Source organism: Lepidochelys kempii, chromosome 3 (assembly GCF_965140265.1).
Source record: "Lepidochelys kempii isolate rLepKem1 chromosome 3, rLepKem1.hap2, whole genome shotgun sequence".
Lineage (NCBI taxonomy): Eukaryota > Metazoa > Chordata > Testudines > Cheloniidae > Lepidochelys > Lepidochelys kempii.
In genome coordinates this window covers 165,464,791-165,484,790 of record NC_133258.1, presented here as the reverse complement: position 1 = coordinate 165,484,790, position 20,000 = coordinate 165,464,791, and the positions used below count along the sequence as shown (strand labels likewise).

The window sequence follows — 20,000 nt, the reverse complement described above, 5'->3', positions numbered from 1 at the left end:
ATCTGAAATCTGGTTGGACATGAAGTCATTGCCTGGAAATTTTTTGGCAAAATTGTCTTATATTCTTGCCTTTCTCCAGCCCCCAGTTTCAGAAGCATTGAAACCTGAGTTTTTAACAATGGTGCAGAGGGAGGGATAAAAGAATGCTGTTAAAAGAGGGGAGGAAAGGAAAATGTCAATGTTCTTATCCTTCTCACTATTTAAATTTAACAGTTCAACAGATGCATTACCTCTCAGCTCATCAAGTGGTTTAGCAATTTCCGTGAGTTTTACTACATTCAGATGGAGAAGTATGCGCGTCAGGCCATCAACGATGGGGTCACAAGTACCGAAGAGCTGTCTATAACCAGAGACTGCGAGCTATACAGGGCTTTGAACATGCACTACAATAAAGCAAATGACTTTGAGGTAGGCACTGATCTTTATTTTTGTGCATATATCTATAATCTAGATGATTAGTTAAAAAAACCAAATATGTTTAATTTTTTATTGTCTTGGCGATCTGTCAAATCTGTACAGTTTCACATCTGTGAATGAAGCTAATGAATCTGTTTAGCTGTGTTAGCTGAATCCATAAGTCTAGTCAAGACTTGCCAAAAGATAAAACTTTCGCTATTCTGATAAGTTTCTCTGCTACAACTTTTTGAAGTTTCCTTTAGGGAAACTTTAAAGAAAGAAGTCATCACTTCCTGCTTTGAAGGCTACATAACAGTCTGATCAAACTCGTGAAAGGTCACCCTCTGTGTCCCCTTCTTTGATTTATAGAAGTGACCTGCATTATTTGTTGTTGTTGTTGTTTTTAAAATTATGGTGTAAAATGATTATTACAAGAAATTGGTATCCATTTATTGTTCTAATGGGTTTGTGGCTTTGATTAAGATTCTTGTTTACATGCCAACCTGGTGGCTCAGCAGCCTATTGTTATCATTAACATGCTGACCCTCTGCAATGCCACTGTAGCATGTTTCTCAGTGCTGATGGTGGCATTTTGCATTGTTCAGCTAGTCAGATGTAATGATGAGTTCAAGAAGAGTGCGGGAGGGGAGGGTGTGGGAGTTCCATTGCCTGGTGATGAAGTATAATGGCAGTGCATTGGTTTTTGCCTGTACCTTTTGCTTGGTACCACGTAACACAAGGGGCCATGTGCCATAGTCGAAGGGACTTTTGTTGGCAAAAGGAGTACAGTCATTGGTCCGAAATCTCTCTTGGGCATTTTCTATACCACCCACTGCCACAGTATCTAAGCGCCGCATCTATAAGTAACTTGAAGAGGTCTTTAACCAAAGGTTTTCTGAGGCCTTTCCCAATCCATTGTGTGTGTAGAGTTTGCAAGGCAAAAGTTTACATGGTAAAGAAGGATGAAGAAAGAGGAGAGAGGAGGGTGTTCCTTGAAAGATTTACCAGTGGTTACGTATGAGAATCATATCCAGACTTATTATTTGTATCGAGGAAGCACCTAGAAGCCCTAATTAGGGAGCAAGGCCCCCTAGCTCACTGTCATACACATAAAAAAGGGGAGTCCCTGCCCCTAAGTGTTCATCTAAGTACATAACGAGATACAACAGAGATGGGAGAAACATAAAGGGACAGTGAGATGAAGTGTCACTAACTTTTTTAATGTTTATTTTCCAATGCTAGTTTAGTTTCTCCTACCTTTTATTGTCAACCATATTTTGGATTGCTGAACACATGAAGACTGAATCGGGTTGCATTGTTTTACAATAGTTTTGCTTATACTTAAGGCCTAAGGAGTTTATTAATGCTTTACAATGTTTTAGTCACAAAGTTAGTTTAAAGTAGTAGTTTTAATGGATATAATTAACTTTTTTTTTTTGAGAAATATAGAGCTTTTTTAACCAAAGGGAAATTCTCAAATCCTGAGAATGCATGTCTCACATGTAATACAGAGGTAAGTTTTTATATGCACATCCAATGATTGAACTCTCCTCTTCTAAAGATTAGATCTCTGAAAAGGGATCTAGTAATTAAGCAGGAGACAACTAAGAGCCTCTTCAAATGCTCCTTTCCCCAAGCATGTAGGAAAAGACCCTTCATCTATCCATTCTAATATGAATTTCCTAGAACCTCATTTTTGATTTAGAGTTTGTCACACACTAAAGACCCAAAAATGAGCTGATCATTAAACTGCATGGTGCAATCTTCAATGTAGTCTTATAACCTTACCTGATAAGTGCCAAGTCACACCCCCACTAGCTAGAAAGCAAAAAGGACAAGTACTGTAATGCTGAAATTTGATCCAAAGGGATTTAGCAAGCTGAGCATTTGCCATATTTAACATAATCAAAGTTCCTTCCTCATATTTCAGTGATGCTTTCCTGATCTTCTGATATGATTAAAGTCTGATAGTATGCTCTTCTTAAATCACCTATACCGCATTTCCTAACCCTTGATCCTTTATGTGTGAGTTTCACTTTAACACACCCAGACAGACAGGGGAAAAAGTGATAAAACCAGGTGAATTTGGTTCTTCATCCCAAACTGTGCCACAAATTTGCTCAGGGAACTCTGATACTGTGTTCCCTTCATAGTGCATTGGAAGTGTCCGCTTTTAGCAAAGTCAAATAAGATGCTTAACAAGCTACACGTCCTATCATTTTAGCTTTGCCATTGTAGCCTTGTGGCTCAGCGCCAGAGATAGATACAACACCTCCAGCAGGATACAATGACTGACTTTTTTTTTTTTTTTTAATGTTGAATGGATTTGTTTCTGTATTTGTTTTGTCCTGTAAGGTCAATTGAAACAGAACATGCAGTAAGTATAGCTGTGCAGGGAAATTCAGACTGATAGAAAAATGGCAAATGTGATTTCTTCAGTAAAGGGTGATTTCTTCTTTGCCTGGGGCAGTTTTTTTTACAAATGAAAAACAGTTCATCCTTCTTCCCTAAACCATAATGTTTATATTGCAGTGTAGGTGGAGCAGAAGGTCAGAAAGAGATGACAGCTTTCTGAGCCACTCCATATCTATGGTATTTCTAGGGAGCCCAGCACGATGATATCTGACTGCTGAATACAGTCACTAAGATTCATGTACAGTTCCCCATATAGATTCCATTCCACTTTTTTTAAAAAAAGGAACTTCTCCTAACTCCCCTTCAAAATCCACACCTATAAGATCACCAGAGCTCATTGTTACAACCATAGTGGGACACTGGTAGGCAAGGAAGATTACCAAGCCATTGGTGTAAAAGTGGCAAAAAGTTGAAACACAACTTGGTTTAAAATAGGCAAAAAATGTTGGCCTTCAGATGACACCTGGATTTCAGCTCCTCCATGGCTCTCACTCCTCCTTCATTCCTGCTTACTTGTATAATTTTCCTTTTTTTTATATTTTTCTCATATATTAAAGGAATTATAGTCTCCCTAGGACTCTGCATTCTCACTTCCCTTCAGGAGGCTGAGACTGACCCATTCTCAGTTCTGAAATTTCAGGTTATGTCTACACTGAGAAGTAAGCTTGGGTTTAGTGGGACTCAAGTCAGCTGACCCATGTTAGGGAACCCTGTGCATCTGCATTGTATTTAACCCTATTTTATGACTTTTCTATCCCATGCTTGAAAGTATTGGCGACCATAATGAAGTACACAGACCTGAGTCAAAGTAACTATATCCCAGAGTTCCTAGCACCCTCTTCCCCCCAAAATGTAGCCGCTGTAGCCGTAGGACAGTCGTGCATTGTGGGAGAACTTTACTGCCCACCCTGCATGTTACCAGGAAGCAGCTTGCTTTGCAGATTGCTTGATCGGTTCAGTCTCCATTGCAAACCCTGGAAGCTCTCTGATAGGGTACTTGCAGATTGGTGATCAGAAGAGAATGGGTTAATGCGGACCTGAGCCAGTGCTGTTTGCAAAGGGGGGTTGCTTCTGCTTTCAGTAGAGTGGATTACAGATTTTGGGATAGAGAGGACTAGCAAAATTGTCCCATGGAATGGTGGGATGCTTCCGGCTGACTCCCAGGACCCAAGTCTACACTGCAAAGCAGTAGGGCTCAGCCTCTGGGTCCTGGCTTACCTCGAGCTCAGACCCTCCAGCCTTGCAGAGTCCTGGGACCCTGGGTCCAAACTCAGGGTTAGCGCAGTTGCAATGTAGATGCAAGGGGTGGGGTAGGTCTGAGCCTGGGATTAAGCACAGGCTTACACTGCAGTGGAGACATACCCGGAGAGACCTCTCCCCTAACATTAGGTATTCTGGTTGTTGCCCTTCCACCTACATCTTACTTTTTCTAAGACATCCTGTGTGTAGCAAGCAAATAAACACCAAAATGAGCTGTTGCAAACTGTTTCTCTGAGCTCTGCTTGCATATTGTTTCACAGCAATTCACCTAGTCTTGCAGAGGTACATATGCAAGTTGATCATAATAGTGAAACTTCTGCTAAGTTGCATTATTTTTGTGAATAAACTATATGTAATACTTCTACAATGAAGGATGAAGTGACAAATGCCTTTTTTGCACAGCATTGGTTATGGTGTATTTATATGTAGGAGTCTGCAAAGTACAATGGTCTGTTTAGAAACTGAAAAAGCTGGTTAAGAGGTTCACTTTCTGTGTAAAAATGGTATGAAGTCAGGGAAAACCTAATGAATACCCTGATGTTGCAAAGACACACTTGCTTAACTGCTGACACTGTACATTAATCCCATTGGGTATGTATACGCTGCAATAAAACCTCTGCGATTGGCCTGGGTCAGCTGACTCAGGCTTGTGGGGCCTGGGCTGCAGGGCTATAAAATTGCAGTGTAGACCCCTGAGCTCAAGGACCTTCCCTACTCATGGGGTCCCAGAGCCTGGGCTCCAGCCCAAGCCCGGGCATGTACTCTGAGATTTTATAGCCCGACAGCCTGAGCCACGTGAGTCTGAGTCAGCTGACCTGGGCCAGTCATGGGTGTTTTATTGCAGTACAGACATACACAGTGAAATCAATGGGAGTTTGTTTTTGTTTGTTTACAAAAAAAATAAGAAAACACATATCTAAGTGTAACGTTGACAGACCCCAGTGAGTGGGATCGAACTGGGGAGCTCTGGAGTTCAGTGCTTGAGCCTCTACCACATGAGTTAAAAGCCAACTGGCTGTTAGCTAAGGCTGTAGAGCAGACTCATTTGATCTCTCTCTCTAAGTGGTCTTGGTGCTACTAGATGGGACAGAACACCACACCCAGAAGGTGTGTGGGTTACATAAGCATCAGAAGAACAATTCAGAGAAATGCCAGTGGCCCAAATTTTCCAAAGCGACTAGTGATTTTTGGGTGCCTCAGTTTTTGGGTGCTCAACTGGAGATACCTTAAAGGGCCCTGATTTTCCAAAAGTGCTGTCCTACCCATACTCTGAACATCAGGCCTATTTAAAGCATCTCCAAATGGGCACCCTAAATAAATAGCAATTTTTGAAACTCCTGGATACTAACATTCTCATTTTAGAAGTCTATATTCTTTCCTACTTGCATGAGCATGACTCTTCTTGACCTCAATTGATGTGCATCAAAGGGGCAATTAAACCTTTAATGTCTGATTCTCATTTACACTAAGGTAATTTTACAGTGTTTTTGCAATCTTGTAGGGGCTTTAAAGCAAGATTTATACCCTCTTTAAGGCTCCTGTACACAATTAGGGCAATGTAAAGTGGCCCTAGTATAAGTGGAAAGCAGGCGCTATTATTTGCAAACTTCTAGCTTGCCCCTTCATCTATTTGAGATGCTGCACAGAGGCAACCTGGACCTTTCTAAGGTGTTACCAGAAGCAAGTGACAACAGTCTTCTTTACATATTACTCTCCCCTGGCTTTCTATTCAACTTTAAACCTCCTTACTCAGCAGTTATAGCATACCAGGACCTTTCTCAAAAGAAAGAAAAAGGCAGAGGACTTATTCCTTATGATATACAACAAGAGAATAGAAAACTTATTTTGCAGTTTGTGAATAACAAGTATTGTAGGAAAGGTTTATTATTGTCATAATTCCTTTCAAGGAAAATTGGAGCACACGTATTTAGAGAGATTCCCCCCGCCCCTCACAAAAAGAGAAATTTCATTAGACATACTGGTCTCTTAATTGTTTTCATTGACGTCCCAGGGCTTTTTTGTTTAAAAAGAAGAATCTTTTGTGAAAGAATTCTATTTCCCTTGCCACTTTCACAGGAGATGAAATTTATTTGTAAATTAAGTGACAAAATTCATGTGCCTATAGAATGTGCAAGCATTGTACGTACCATTTAGTTGCTACTCGTTAATCCGCTTCTTGTTGAGTTGAATTGCAAACTACAACTTGAAGGGAAACTTGAAGAGAGAAATCACCAAGCTTGGAGACGAAAACTCTATCTCACAACTACACTTCAATTTTATATTTATCTCCTTTAGGATCAAGATATTCATTGGTATAATGAGGCTGGCCCATTGATTTTTTTATCTGTTGTTTTTTTTTAAACGTCATTACATTTTAGCTCCCTCTGCCTTTTTGTCATTGGGTTACATTTAAGCACAGCAAGATCAACTTTAAACCTCCTTACTCAACAGCTTTATTAGTTATAACATACCGTGACCTTTCTCGACATTCTTAAAGAAAAAGATACAGTGTAATGTCACTTTACTTTGCTTATTGTTCTTTGTTGAGATGAACAAAGCATTTTCTACAGTGGCTATAGCACATAATTATACAGCTTTCAATAGCGGTGTCTTGGCACATATCAAAGTTCAGAAGAGCCTTTAGAAAAAAAAAGATGTTTTGTGACAGCCTAGGGAGGGTCTCATCTTTCCTTCAGAAAATAGTTCAAGGCTCTTCTGTCAAGCTTCCCTACTTAGAGCTTTTTCTCCTCCTGCTTCATAAAGTTTAAAGGGGATTCAGTGGAGTTCTATGATCTATTTCCTTTGAAAGATTGTTCCTTTGCACAGAGAAGTCCTTTGACTTCAAGAGTTCACAGATTCATGTCTTTAGGTATCATATGTCTGACCTTATCAGTTACTCTATTTAATGTAGCAGAAAAAGTTTCAACTCTTTGTGTTTGTCTGTTTTGCCTCTGTGAAATGATTTGGTGAAAAGACCATCCTTTTTAACACACCACTGAGCGGCCGTTTCTGACTGTAACCTACCCTGTGGCTCTTCTAAAAAAAAAATTGTCCTTGTGTTTTGTGTATGGATGATTTCACAGTGAGAATAGAATTATACAAGGACAGCCACACATTTAAAAAAAAAATCTTTTGCTCTTTTTTTCCTAAATGATCTATTGGCTATTTTGGTGGCTGCTACTCTGGTTCCCCAACAGGCACAACCATTTAACAAACACAGAGATAGCGGCTGGAGTGCTGGGCCAGCAGTAGGTTTTCCCTTGCTCCGACCTACCCCAAAGGCCTTCATAATTAATTGTCCTTCAGAGATGAGGAAAGTTCAGAGACAGCGTGTGTAGCGATGTCTATTGTCTGACATTCAGTTCTCCTTCCCTCAGCTCTTTTTCTTCATTCCACAAAGGGTTATCAATAGGAGCAGAGAGCAAGCTCTCTTCTAACAGCTGCTGGTGATGGTTGTATCTTTCTGTGGAACATATTGTATTCAGCCGTCTATGGATTAAATGGCTGAAAAAGTTCTAACAATCTTTTCAAACTAGCATGTTTATTTCATCTAGATTACACAGCTATTTAGCTAATTAAAAACTTCTTCAGACCCTCTTATTTTTTTCTTTGAATGGAAGATTAAAAAATTATCATCAAATAATTCCGGGGAAATTTTGGTCAATACCTGAAAAATTTTCTCTCCATATCAGCTTTGATCAATTTCCTCCTCCCCTGCCCAAAACAAGCATTGATTTTTTGAGAGGGGAGAAGGATGCTTAATGGAATATCCATAAAAGAAAACATTGGTGTAAGTGCCAACAGAAACAAACACTTGTCCATTTAAAAAAAACAAAAAACCTATTACAATGCCAATAACTTCAAAGTGCAAAGAAGCTGGAGTTTTCTTAACAGATTATTAATATTGTTGCCCCTTCTGTGATTAAATTAGAATCCTCTGTGGCATAATTATTAAACTTCATATACAACAGAACAAAATTACATACATGCCTCTTTGTTTTCCCTAATGATATGCTAAACAAAGATATGGTGCAGTTAGCAGATATGCGAGAAGTACGGTCAAATTAAAGCTGTTTATTAACAATCGTTACGTTACTGTTCCAGTTAATAGGGTGAAGCCAAAAAAGACAAATACAATCATTCTTCTGCTGAACAGTTTAACTAGCAAATTAGGGAGGTTTTTAATTTACAGAAATAGTAGCGATGCTCTTCATAGACATAACTGTATGAGTTAAAGAAGAATAACCTCATCAAAATATTTTCTGGGCTCCATGGCACTTTTTTCATGTTAAGGAGACCTACAGAGCAACCAAAATCAATTATTATACTGATTAAGTTGTGCAATGCAGTTTGCAACAGGTTTTCTGTATTTAAGAAGAAACTGCATATGAGGTACACACAGCTAATACAGTAATGCAAAAACGGTCATAAAAAATTAAAGTTATTCTTATGAATCTTTCATTAGAAGCGATGAAAAGGGACACTGGTGAAGCCAGTTCTTTGTTCTGAGCTACTCTGATAGGGGCTGATCCTGCAAACAGTCCTGCACTTTAGGAGCTTTATGCATATGAGAAGACCCTTAGCTCTTTGAGTAAAGCTACTCTTGTTGATAATTGTTTGCCAGATTGGGTCCTTAGATTGCTTCCCAGTGTTGTTTCACTTTCTCAAACAGATGTTTAAAAATTGACAAAAGTAACAAAAAAATTTGACAAAAAAACCACCCACACAACCAGACATCTGTACCAAGGCAAGCACCTTATGCAGAAAGAGCTGTTAGGTGTTTTAAGGCTACTTGAAGCTTTTCAGATTACTCCCCACTGCAATAACATGTTAAGTACTGAATTGCCCTTAGAACTATTTTATTCCTGATCAATAAAATAATAATCTTGTGTTTTAATGTGCAAAATATTGTGCTTTTGCTTTTCTAGCTTCGTTCATGGAGGGTGATGAACCAAAATATATACCTCTCCTTGTTTGAGTTTGTAACATTATTTTGGGGGAAAGCCAGAGATAGTTCCAGCTCTGTTTTTTACAATTATTTACTGATACCCCCTTCTTTTTGTCCTTTCCTTCTCTTCCTCCCCCCTCCCAAAATTGGCAAACTCTTCAGACTCCTACTGCCATTTCATTTTGCATTCAACAAGGGGTATGGGGAATTGAAACGTCAACTGGAGACTGAGAAAAGCTCCAATTTATAGTGCTTTAGCCTTGCACAATTCAAGATTTCTTTTGGTAGCTGCACACATTATACCCCACATCACTCAACTCTCTTGGGGTGGTGGCAGTAGTGAGGAACGGCTATTTCTTCCTCTGTGTGTACTACAGGCCTCTAAAGACTCTTATTTATTCTCTCCCATGTCACCTTGTGTACAGTCTGGTCTGTGACACTGATGGTGATTATGTCATTATTTTGCTCTGGGGGCTTTGGCACATCTGCAGAGCTGATGCACATCTTCTTTGTTACGCTGGCATACGTCCCATATCACAAATGCTTCATTAGCCTTACTGCCTGCCTCCTTGCCAGACAAGAATGCCCAAAACCAGGCTTCTTTTTTGCTCTGTTCTTTTGTGTCTATGATGAGCCTTTATTCATCTTCCTAGTTCTTCCCTGTTTTCCATTTTCCTAGGTGAAACTAAAGTCTATATATCCTCATTTCTTCCAGATCATCCTAGTTTGTAATCCCTTTCAGCCCAAACTGATCCCTCACAACCTTTATGACTTTTCATTCATCCCTGCATATAAGTAGACTAGAAACATTTCAAACTCGCAGTTACGGGGAGGAACCAATTAATTGTGTGTTAGGTCTAGATGTACATTCCTACTATTGGTATCAGGTAATAGTTATGTCACACGATTTTTCTCCAGTCTTTTTTACATTACATGTTAACTATGTTTCATTCAAAACTTTTTGGAAAGTAGTGTTGAATTGTGAACAGGGAACGATTCTTGCAATCACTGTCTAACTGATGGAGGATTCCTAAATGCAAAGTGTGTTCTTACCACAGCTTCATATTAAAGAATTTCGCATGTTCTATACTTCATGATTATAAAAACCAAGGCAACCATTTTCTCCTCGAAACTTTATCGGAGCTGTTCTACACAAATCACATAACAGAGTGGATAGTGCTGCTTTTAAGAAGGTGGATTAGCTACTCCGTTATAACCATTCATTTTCCTGGGTTTAACTCACTCACATCATATTTAAACTTGGGGTGAGATCTTCAGCTGGTGTAAATTAGCTCCAAAAGTCAATGGAGCTACATTGATCCATGCCAGCTGAGAATCTGGCCTTATGTAATATTAGTGTCAACTCAGATGAAGTTTTCAGTTTTTAAACAAATATTAATTTATAGAACTCTTTTTTACAGTTTTAGAAGACTAAAAATTAAATATAGACCTAGCTTTGGAGGCTCTCGCTCTTTATCTGTAATGTATGTTAACACTCCCCTGCATATACACAGCGAGAGACTCACACAGCTAATACATTTTCACTGAGTTGCACGCGGCTATACCTAGGGCCCTACCAAATTCACAGCCATGAAAAATGCGTCACAGACCGTGAAATCTGGTCTCCCCCATGAAATCTGGTCTCTTGAGTGCTTTTCCCATATACTATACAGATTTAACAGGGGAGACCAGTGTTTCTCAAGTTGGGGGTCCTGACCCAAAAGGGAGTTGCGGGGGGGTTGCAAGGTTATTTTAGAGAGTCACGGTATTGCCACCCTTACTTCTGCACTGCCTTCAGAGCTGGGTGGCTATTGGCCAGGTGCCCAGCTCTGAAGGCAGCACCTCACCACGAGCAGCACAGAAGTAAGGGTGGCAATACCCTACCATGCCATCCTGTGCTGCCTTCAGAGCTGGGCAGCCGGAGAGTGGCGGCTGGTGGCCAGGCGCCCAGTTCTGAAGGCAGTCCCCCACCAGCAGCAGTGCAGAAGGAAGGGTGGTAATACCAGACCAGGCCATCCTTCCTTCTGCGCTGCTGCTGGCAGTGGCTCTGCCTTCAGAGCTGGGCTCCCGGCCAGCAGCCGCCGCTCTCCAGCTGCCCAGCTCTGAAGGCAGCAGTGCAGAAGTCAAGGTAGCCGTACTGCAACCCCCCCCCTACAATAACCTTGCGAACCCTGCCCCCCCAGCTCCTTTTTGGGACAGGATCCCTACAATTACAACACCATGAAATTTCAGATTTAAATCACTGAAATCATGAAATTTACAATCTTTAAAATCCTATGGCGGTGAAATTGACCAAAATCCATGAATTTGGTAGGGCCCTTGTTATAACTGTATGACTCCCTTTGACTTTAATGCATGCTCCTCCCCTGTAGGTCTTTGAACTGTTATCCCTAAGTGTGTCAAGTATTTAATGGCATCACTAGTTTGTGAAATGGCACTGTGGTGCATTTGGGAAATAGCAAAACTAATCATTCAGCACGGCTAATTTCTATAACTTTTGAAAACCACGAGCGCGACTCTGCATCATCATAAACGACGTCAACACCTCCCTCTGACACATCTGCCCTCTGTGCCCCCTGCCCTGTTACAAAGCACATGCCAGGCATGATTGAGATGGTAAAGCAACAGCGTTGCAAGTTTATTGTGACTCCATTCTTATGTCATCATAGTATGAGATCATCATAGCACCATTATTTCAAGCAATATCCTGTATGGACACGATTCCCTCTAGTTATAGGTCCATGGGTCCCCGCCCATTATGAGGCCATCAGGAGGTGATTGCTGGGCAAAACCATTATCAATGATGTCCATGAAAGGCCCGTACCATGTGCCAGTACAAGAAATAATAGAGCCTATAAAAATGAAGCCATAGTACGTTGATATAATATTAAAGCGGCAACATTTCCCTACAAGCTTAAGAAAAACAACACTAAGGCTATCACCGCAGCTGGAGAATCAGGTATCTAGGTGCTTACGTGGGCCCCATCACTATAGTACCTGAGCACCTGCCAAGTATTTAATAAGAGGAAGAACAATCTCTCTCTCTTCCTTGCCAGCTTGTACGAGGACTAGCTCAATTAGCATGTGTGTGTGAGAGAGAGAAAGGCACTATTGGAAGAGCTTACTGAGAGAAAGCGAAGTTAAACAGATAAGTTTTCCATTTTGTTCTGAACAGTGTGAGGTACACGGTCATTCTTAGCTCCTGGGGGAGTCCGTTCCCTTGGTGAGGACCAGCTTATTATAAAAGTTCCACCTCCTGAACTCATGAGCCTCCCCTAGGGGTGGATATTTAAAAGGTCCCAATGTAAACAGAGCTGTCATGATGGTCTCTCAGGTAGCTAAGGCCAGACCAGTGGAGGAGTTTGACCTTGAACTCAATTCTGTATTTAATAGGGAACCAGTGTACAGAGCAGAGGACCAGGGCAGTATGCGTTGCCAAGCAGACAGACTGCTGCATTGATCAGGACTTGCAGGAGAATGATGACTTAGACATGTGAATGGATTTAAAGCAGCAGGTCACAACTTTATTAACTTTAATATTAAATGAGAGGCTTTTAACTAGCAGGCATCAGTTGGGCCTTGGTGGGGAGGCATTGAGTGGCCTCAGGCCATGGAACCAAGCAATATGGGCTGCTTGTCTTAGCCAAACCCCTGCTATTCAGTTCCCTTTTCAGCCCAATGCAGAATCCCATCGCCTTCCTCCTGCAAGGAGCAATGAGGGGACAGATGAGGGGAAGCTCAGTCTGTGAAGACTTCAGACCTCCTCTCGCCTCACAGATTCACCAATCCCTGGGCCATGTGCTTGCGTTTACCTGAGGAGCTGTCTCCTTAAAGCTTCTTATCTGCATTGGGCACCAGCCACAAGTTGCAATAACATTTATTACTCCCAGCCTCTTTTATTTATTTATTTTGAAGTGTCGCCTCCCTTGTCTTTATCCCCCCACCAGCTCTCCAGGGTGCTGTGAGGAAGGTGGAAAAAGCCACCAATACCCTGCCAGTCTTGCCCAGCAAGAAAATATTCCTTTCTGACCCCAAATATCTTAGACCTACAGCAAGCCCTGGAAACCCAGCTTGGACAACTGCACCACCTACAGGGCAGAGTGGCTGGGGCAGCTTTCCGCAGCAAGCCTGGCTGCTGGGTGCACAGGAATGCTTGAACACATGGGTTCACTGGAGCCAATCAGCTTCCTCCCCTTCTCCCCCCTTCATCCCCCGTTCCCAACTGTTCAATGGTGTCATGGGGAGGTGAAGCTCTGCTTCACTCCCCCTACCCAGGCATGGCCCCCACCCGTATTCTGAGCAAGGACACAGGCACATTTTCCTTCCACTCCAGACATTCCCCTGCCCAGCTGATTACAGACCACCTGCCCCCAAACCCCACATACTAAGACAAAAAAGGGCCATTTCAGGGTCTGGGATTTAATTCCTAGATAGACCAAAGGAAAAACAGATTACAAATATTTTCTCTTTTTTCTGGGCAGAACTGCCAGGAGTGCCTATATTAGGGTTTTATGCCATGTAATATGTACTCTGTAAATGGAGGGATATAAACATTTGATGTGTTACTGCAGTGTTAAAGATCCATCCACTAAGCCAAATACTGGCCAGCGTAGTGACAGTAGGGTACCCACCCTACAAAGAGGTGTACCTATTACACATGCTGCAAAAGCACTTTCAACTGTGCACTCTGATTTTATCCACCAGCTCCCGCAGCAGAATTCCCCTGTGCATGGTAATAGATCTGTGCAGGGGCCTGTTATTGGCGAAAGAGGCACATGTTCTTCTGCATCCAGGCCCTGTCACCTGCCCTCTCTGTCCCAGCACAAAACACTCCTGTGTTGCTACTGTCCCAGAAAACCTGTGAGCGGCCTATTTGCAGCTACTGCAAGGGAGCCTGAATTGAGTGTTCAGCCTCAACCTCATATTCACTCTTCTGGGCACAGGTGTCCAGTACCTGTCAGAAGTTGGCAGCATGGTATATAACATTGCCCAGCATTGTAGGCGATCCCGCTGAAATAAGATCATGTTTAGTCACAATGGGGCTGAGCTAAAGGGGCAGTAAGTCAGAACAGTCGTGGATTTATTGGTTTTATTTCTCATTCAAGGGGAGGTTAACGCAGCTTTGTGCGTGTAAAAGTAACCACGCATATACTTTTTCCTTTTACTCCCCAACATATATTAAGCCCCAAAACATCTTAAACTATAGGAATTCATTAGTGATTTTTCCTTACTATTACAGTGCTATTAATGATGCAGTAGGTAAAGAGCTATCCATTGTAAATCCCTATACTCGCATACTTCTAACTCATCAGGAAAACCAATGAAAAATTCTCCAGAATGCAACTTGATAGCCTGGAAGTAAAATGTTTTAGAGATGTTGGTCGGGAGGAGCAGGGAGAGGGAAGGAATTTGCATATTTTAAGAGGTGAGAGATCAAAATCATTGTAATTTAAGATCCTCTTTTGTCTGTTTGAAACTTCAGTATTTTTTTATGTTTAAAATGTTTGCAGCACACCATGGCATGACTGCATTTCAGTGGGGGTGGGTAAAGTATTCCTCTGTCTCATGAGTTCTCAACTGGGGGAGAAGATTCCCAGGGTGGGGGTCGGAAATAGATGTCAGGGGGTCAGGACTACCCTGCCTTTCCCATATTGCTAAATGGGAATCAGGTCCCAAATAGATCCGTTCTAGATGGAAGGGATGTTGCATTATAGAATAGCTGCTCTATCCATCCATCCATGGCATGTGAAATGTACATATCAGTTTCGTATCTGTGTGCTATGTATTGTATCCCTATGTGGAGTCTGTAAAGTACTTTGGACTCCTATGTGAAAAAGCTTCATTTAAATGTAAGTGATTAAATCTAGTGTATTCCACAGTATCCATTTTCACTGCACCACCACTTTTGCTTCTCTGATGTTATCAGACATCTCAGCACTCCCTCTGTCCCTTCCCTTCCTTGTGAGAGCAAGGCTTTCTTTCCCCTGCTATACGCTGTGGTGGAGGCATCAGGATTACTAATAGCATCGTGGTCCAGGTTTAATGCCTCAACACCTTTGCATGGGAGTGGGGGAGGGGTTTGAGCCTCACTTCAGCCAGGCATTTTAAAACGATTTTACGGCTGTGCGTTAAAGGGTTTGGTCAGGTTTGTGTTTTATTGATAGTTTGTTCGGAAGGAATACAAATGCAGCAGTAAGCAACAAAATTTTTTAAAAAAAACCCTGAGTCTCCATAATTTTTCTTTTTCAAACCCTTACAAACTTGGAGCTAGAACTCTTTGCTTCTCTGTAATAGCAGCTGGGGCACTGATCACTAGCGTCAGCATTCCAGCATTAATTCTGCCCCTTCAACACCACTACACTACAGGAGCCCCTGTGATGCTGGCATGAGGGTCACGGTGCTGGGGAGGGTGACCACATTGAAATCACTGCGATATATGCCCCAAATGAGTCTCCCAGCTGGAGAGGAACACAGTGCCCACAAATGTGGAGTGTTTCTAGATCGCTGTGGCTGTTTCCCACCACTAGCTAGGTGCCCTCAGTGCTAGAAGGAAGCATACACTGGGATTCTAGTCCAGGGATTCTCAAACTTCATTGCATCGTGACCCCCTTCTGACAACAAACATTACTACATGACCCTGGGGGGGACGGGGACTGAAGCCTGAGCCCACCCACGCCCTGCTGCCCAATGTGGAGGGACCAAAGCCCAAGCCCCACTGCCCCTGGTCACGGGAGGGAAGCCTAAGGGCTTCAGCCCCAGCCAGGGGGCCTGTAACCTGAGCTCTGCCTCCCAAGGCTGAAACCCAAGGGTTTCAGCTTCAGCCCCAGGCAATGCGGCTCTGGGCCCCCGCAAGTCTAAGCCAGCCTTGGCAACCCCATTAAAACAGGGTCACCACCCACTTTGGGGTCCCGACCCACAGTTTGAGAACCCCTGTTCTAGTCCCTTTTCACATCTCGATAAGCGAATGAATTATTACCATTGCTGATCTACAGAAACACTTACACTGAAAGTCCTGCAGGCGCAAATTTGAGAGAGACTCAAAGACTGAAGGCAATGCTAGTGTGGATTCCAGACTGCCATGAGGTACCCCGTGCCGCCTCCAGTGAAGAAGTGACTGAGATTAGTGCCGAGCTCTCCACCCTTATCTGAGAAAAGGAGACGACTGGGGGAAATGATGTGCCCAATAATTTAAGTATTATTCATTTGTATTTTTAAAATAAAAATGCCCTTTCCAAATATCTCCCGCTCCTCATAAATGATAATGGAATCAACATTAGCCTTTCCATGGCCTGAGCCAACCTGTTTTTTTCCTAAGAGGGGTCCAGAATGTTCAGCCAATTGAGTGATCTAATTAGCTGAAAATTGTTAATTTCCTTTACCTTATAAAGCACCTAACGCAGAAACTGTTAAATAATGTTAAGTGTCAGACTTAAACTGAGAACACTGGGCCATATGCTGCCCCAGCTTGCACGCCAAAAAGTGTAGCAACTTACTCCAAAACCTGCCTCCAAATTCTCTGTGTAAGCCAATGCCTCCTGCTTGGTATGCTGCCACACCAACTCACAGCACAAAGATGGGCCCACGCAGCCGTTCTACTTCCTCCAGAAAAGAGGGTGGTGGTTTGAAAAATGTAGGAGGAGTCGGGGCAAAGGCAATGCACTCCACCAGCTACTCTGGAAAAACAAGAAAACCGATAGCAAAGGAGCACTGCTTTGAGCAGCATTCACCTGGTAGTGACAGAAATCTACACTTTACAGCTACAAACTGTACGAGGCCAGTTCTTGTTCCCTGCACTGCAGAGGGCATGCTTTGTGGATAGATCTGCCCCAGTCTATTCAGAAAGGTAGGGTCTGCCTCCATGGCACCATGCAGCTTGTCCTATTAGGGGTCCCTCTGCAGCCCCAGGGAACCACAAATAGGGAGGGGCTGGTGAAGGTAGCTACAATCTCCCCTCCATCCTGCCTAAAAATTCATGCAACCTAAGGCAGCATTAACTTTTGGTTGACCCCCATCTTTGCAGTGGCTCAGGGGTATTCCAGATAGAGCTGCAGGCGAGTGGATTGGAAAGGAGTAGGGAGTCCGAAACTCAGCATGGAGGAGACAGCGGAAACACAGGATTTGGCTGCCAAACCGGCCGCCTGGCACTGTTGTTGGGGGCAGTGGAATGGAGGAAATGTGGCCAAATGCTGCAGCAAGGGGAGCCTCATCGTTTTCACTCAGCACCTTCTTCCTCAGGAGCTTGAGGAGTCCGGTTATTTTGTATTTGTATTGTGGGGCCCATTGTGCTAGGTGCTGTACACACACCTATAAGAAAGACAAAACAATCAGTCATACAACCCATTCCAGTCCCAAAGAGCAGAGAGAGTGAGAATGCAATGAGAGAGAATAGGTGGGCAAACCAGACAAGTGTGGGCATATAGTACAAGCAACACAAGCCTCTTTGTTTGCTATAACAAGCAGCGGTGGCGGCAACCCAGTAAGATCCGGTCCAAGAATCTCACTGGATGCATAAGCACACAGGGGTGCCATCTGCAAAGGGTGGGACGTGCGGGCTTTATCTCTGACTGCAAGGGGCTCGGAAGAATTGATTGGCCATTTCCACACTCGGTGGCAGATTCAGCCACGTGAGTAGCAGCCATGTCGTACGTGATGGGTGGGGAGTCACACTTAAAAAGCTGTTTCCTTTGGAACTGTGCACACCCAGAGTACTCCCTCGACGGCAGACTCTTAATCCTGGAGAGGGTCTAATAGATACCGTTTACACCTTCTCTTTGGGTTAAGAAGCTCCCTGTGGAGCCCCTCACTGCTGCCACTGTATAGATCATCCAACTCGAGACGTTAGCCAGCTTCCCGCTCACCTCCTCTAACCTGTTTACCTCCCATTAGCGTGGCCTTGGGGGGGTGCAGCTCTGCAACGTGAGCAGCTTTCACCAGCTGAAGACCTCTGATCCCAAGTCCACTAGAGATTTTGGCTTTTCTATTTGGCAAAACGACTTGTTGCTCACCAGGTCGGCATGAATAAAGATATTTTTTAAATCCGTAAAGTCCTGCTACTGAAAAAAAAACAACCCACTGCTGTCTTTCTGGATAATTTAACCTCTCCCTGGCAGGCTGACATCTTGAGTGGTCTGTGCTGCACTTATTTATTTCTGCTCATAATTAGACTTTAAAGAAACAACCCCACACACACACACCAAGAATTCTACTTTATATAAAATTTGAAAGCAAAATCAATCCTGACCCAATCTTATCATTTTTAAAGTATGTTTATCCAGCTTTGTAGTAGGAACAAGCAGGCTGTTGAAGGCCACATAGTTTTCAAACCTTGGTTGCAACACGTTACCCCATTTTGAAACCGTCTTTATCTACCCGAGAAAACTAAAATCTGTTTGACAGAGTAGCACTCCAGCCAGTTTATCTTGCAATATGCCTTTAGCTCACAGAGCCTATTGATTTCCTTAAATTAATGTTTACAGAATGCTACTGAATTTCACTCAACAGGACATTGTTCTTTTGAAGCTTTGTAAAATATGATACAGAGTGTTATTGCCATTTGTTCCATTGCTAAGACTGATGAAACATTTATTTTTTTAAGTGTGGCCTTGAACTATAGCTGTTTCCTACAAGTGTGTTTACTCTTGGAACATTAGTAATATGACACACTTCCAGACACTGGCACAATACTTTGGTCAGACCACAGGCAAAATCTTTAGGTACAGTATGGCTAATCTAATCATAAAAATGGACCTGAAGTTTAACACAGACTAGACGTAGACAGTACGAGAAAAGGTTTCAAGCATAGCCCAGCTGTCCCTGTCTGAAGAATCTTCAGATTCGTTCGGTGCAGCCTAGCAGTTGTCTGAAACTGTTACAATATTAGAACTGTTGTATTGGGCTTGGTACTTCTAAACACAGGAACAAGTTTTTAAAGTCTCTGATCTTTTTTTTCTAATTTTCAGATAAAAAGTTTTAAAGACTCCCGCAGCACAGGTCAAAGGCTTCATGCCTTAAACTCTGAAGAGGATTTAAAAATCTGATCTAAGAAGCATATAAGTAATTCTAATGTTAGTTCAGTTTTTGGCAGTTTAATAAACAATGATTCCTATTAACTGTCATTGAAAATTTAATATAAACTAAGCCATTAATCTCCTGTTGATTTTACTAATATTTTTCTGAAACCTAACTAGAATCCTTTGTTTGTTCAACAAATCTACATTGGGCGAGCACATATGCATGTGCATAACAGGGCCTGATCCTGCCACCTTCACGCAGGAGGAGAAGTACCTTATCTTCCTGAGATGAATGGGACTATTCAAGGAATAAGATATTACTCGACCTGAATAAGGGTGGCAGAACATGGCCCAAGATGTCTTACTGTGTTTCTCCTCCTTCATGCACAGATCAGTTAAAGGCAGAGCCTCCTCAGCTAGCGTAAATTGCCACAGCTCCATTGAAGCCAGCTGAGGATCTGCCCCTTGGTCTTCATGGTAGCTACGTACATATACTGGGTGAGGGTGGTGAGGATGGACTTCTTACTCATTACATGCAATATCCATATCCATGTATCAGCTGGTAAGAAAGACAAGTATCAAGACATTTTGTTGCCTGTGTCATAAGCTGTACTGCTCCTTGCTTAGTAATGTTTGGAAGCAGGTTCTTTCTCACCTAGAGGTTCAGTGTTTCTGAGAAACAAGCCATGGTACTCCTAGAAGGGGAAAGCGGTATCATCTAATATCTCACTCCTTGGGTTTTTTTTAATTGAATAATCTCGCTGCGGATATTCTGAAGCATCTGAGTTTATCCATTTAAGTCCACTCTGCCTACAGTAAAAGTCCCCAGCTTGTGCCATGGCTGTCAGGAGATATGTGTCTCCTTGATCAATATTTACTTAACAAACATCAGGGATAGGAGAGTTTGTTTAGAGGAATCATGTGCGTACAAGGGTGAATGAATGCTCGGTAAAGTATTTCAACTGTTTGCC

The 20,000-nt window shown here is 42.4% G+C and overlaps 1 protein-coding gene across 1 annotated transcript in view; it reads left to right on the top strand.

Annotated features, from left to right (window-relative positions):
• PROX1 (prospero homeobox 1) overlaps positions 1-20,000 on the top strand; it is a 53,722-nt gene that overhangs the window by 22,756 nt on the left and 10,966 nt on the right. The window contains exon 4 of the mRNA XM_073338923.1: positions 214-408. Coding sequence (XP_073195024.1) covers positions 214-408 — 195 coding nt within the window. The remainder of the gene's footprint in view (positions 1-213; positions 409-20,000) is intronic.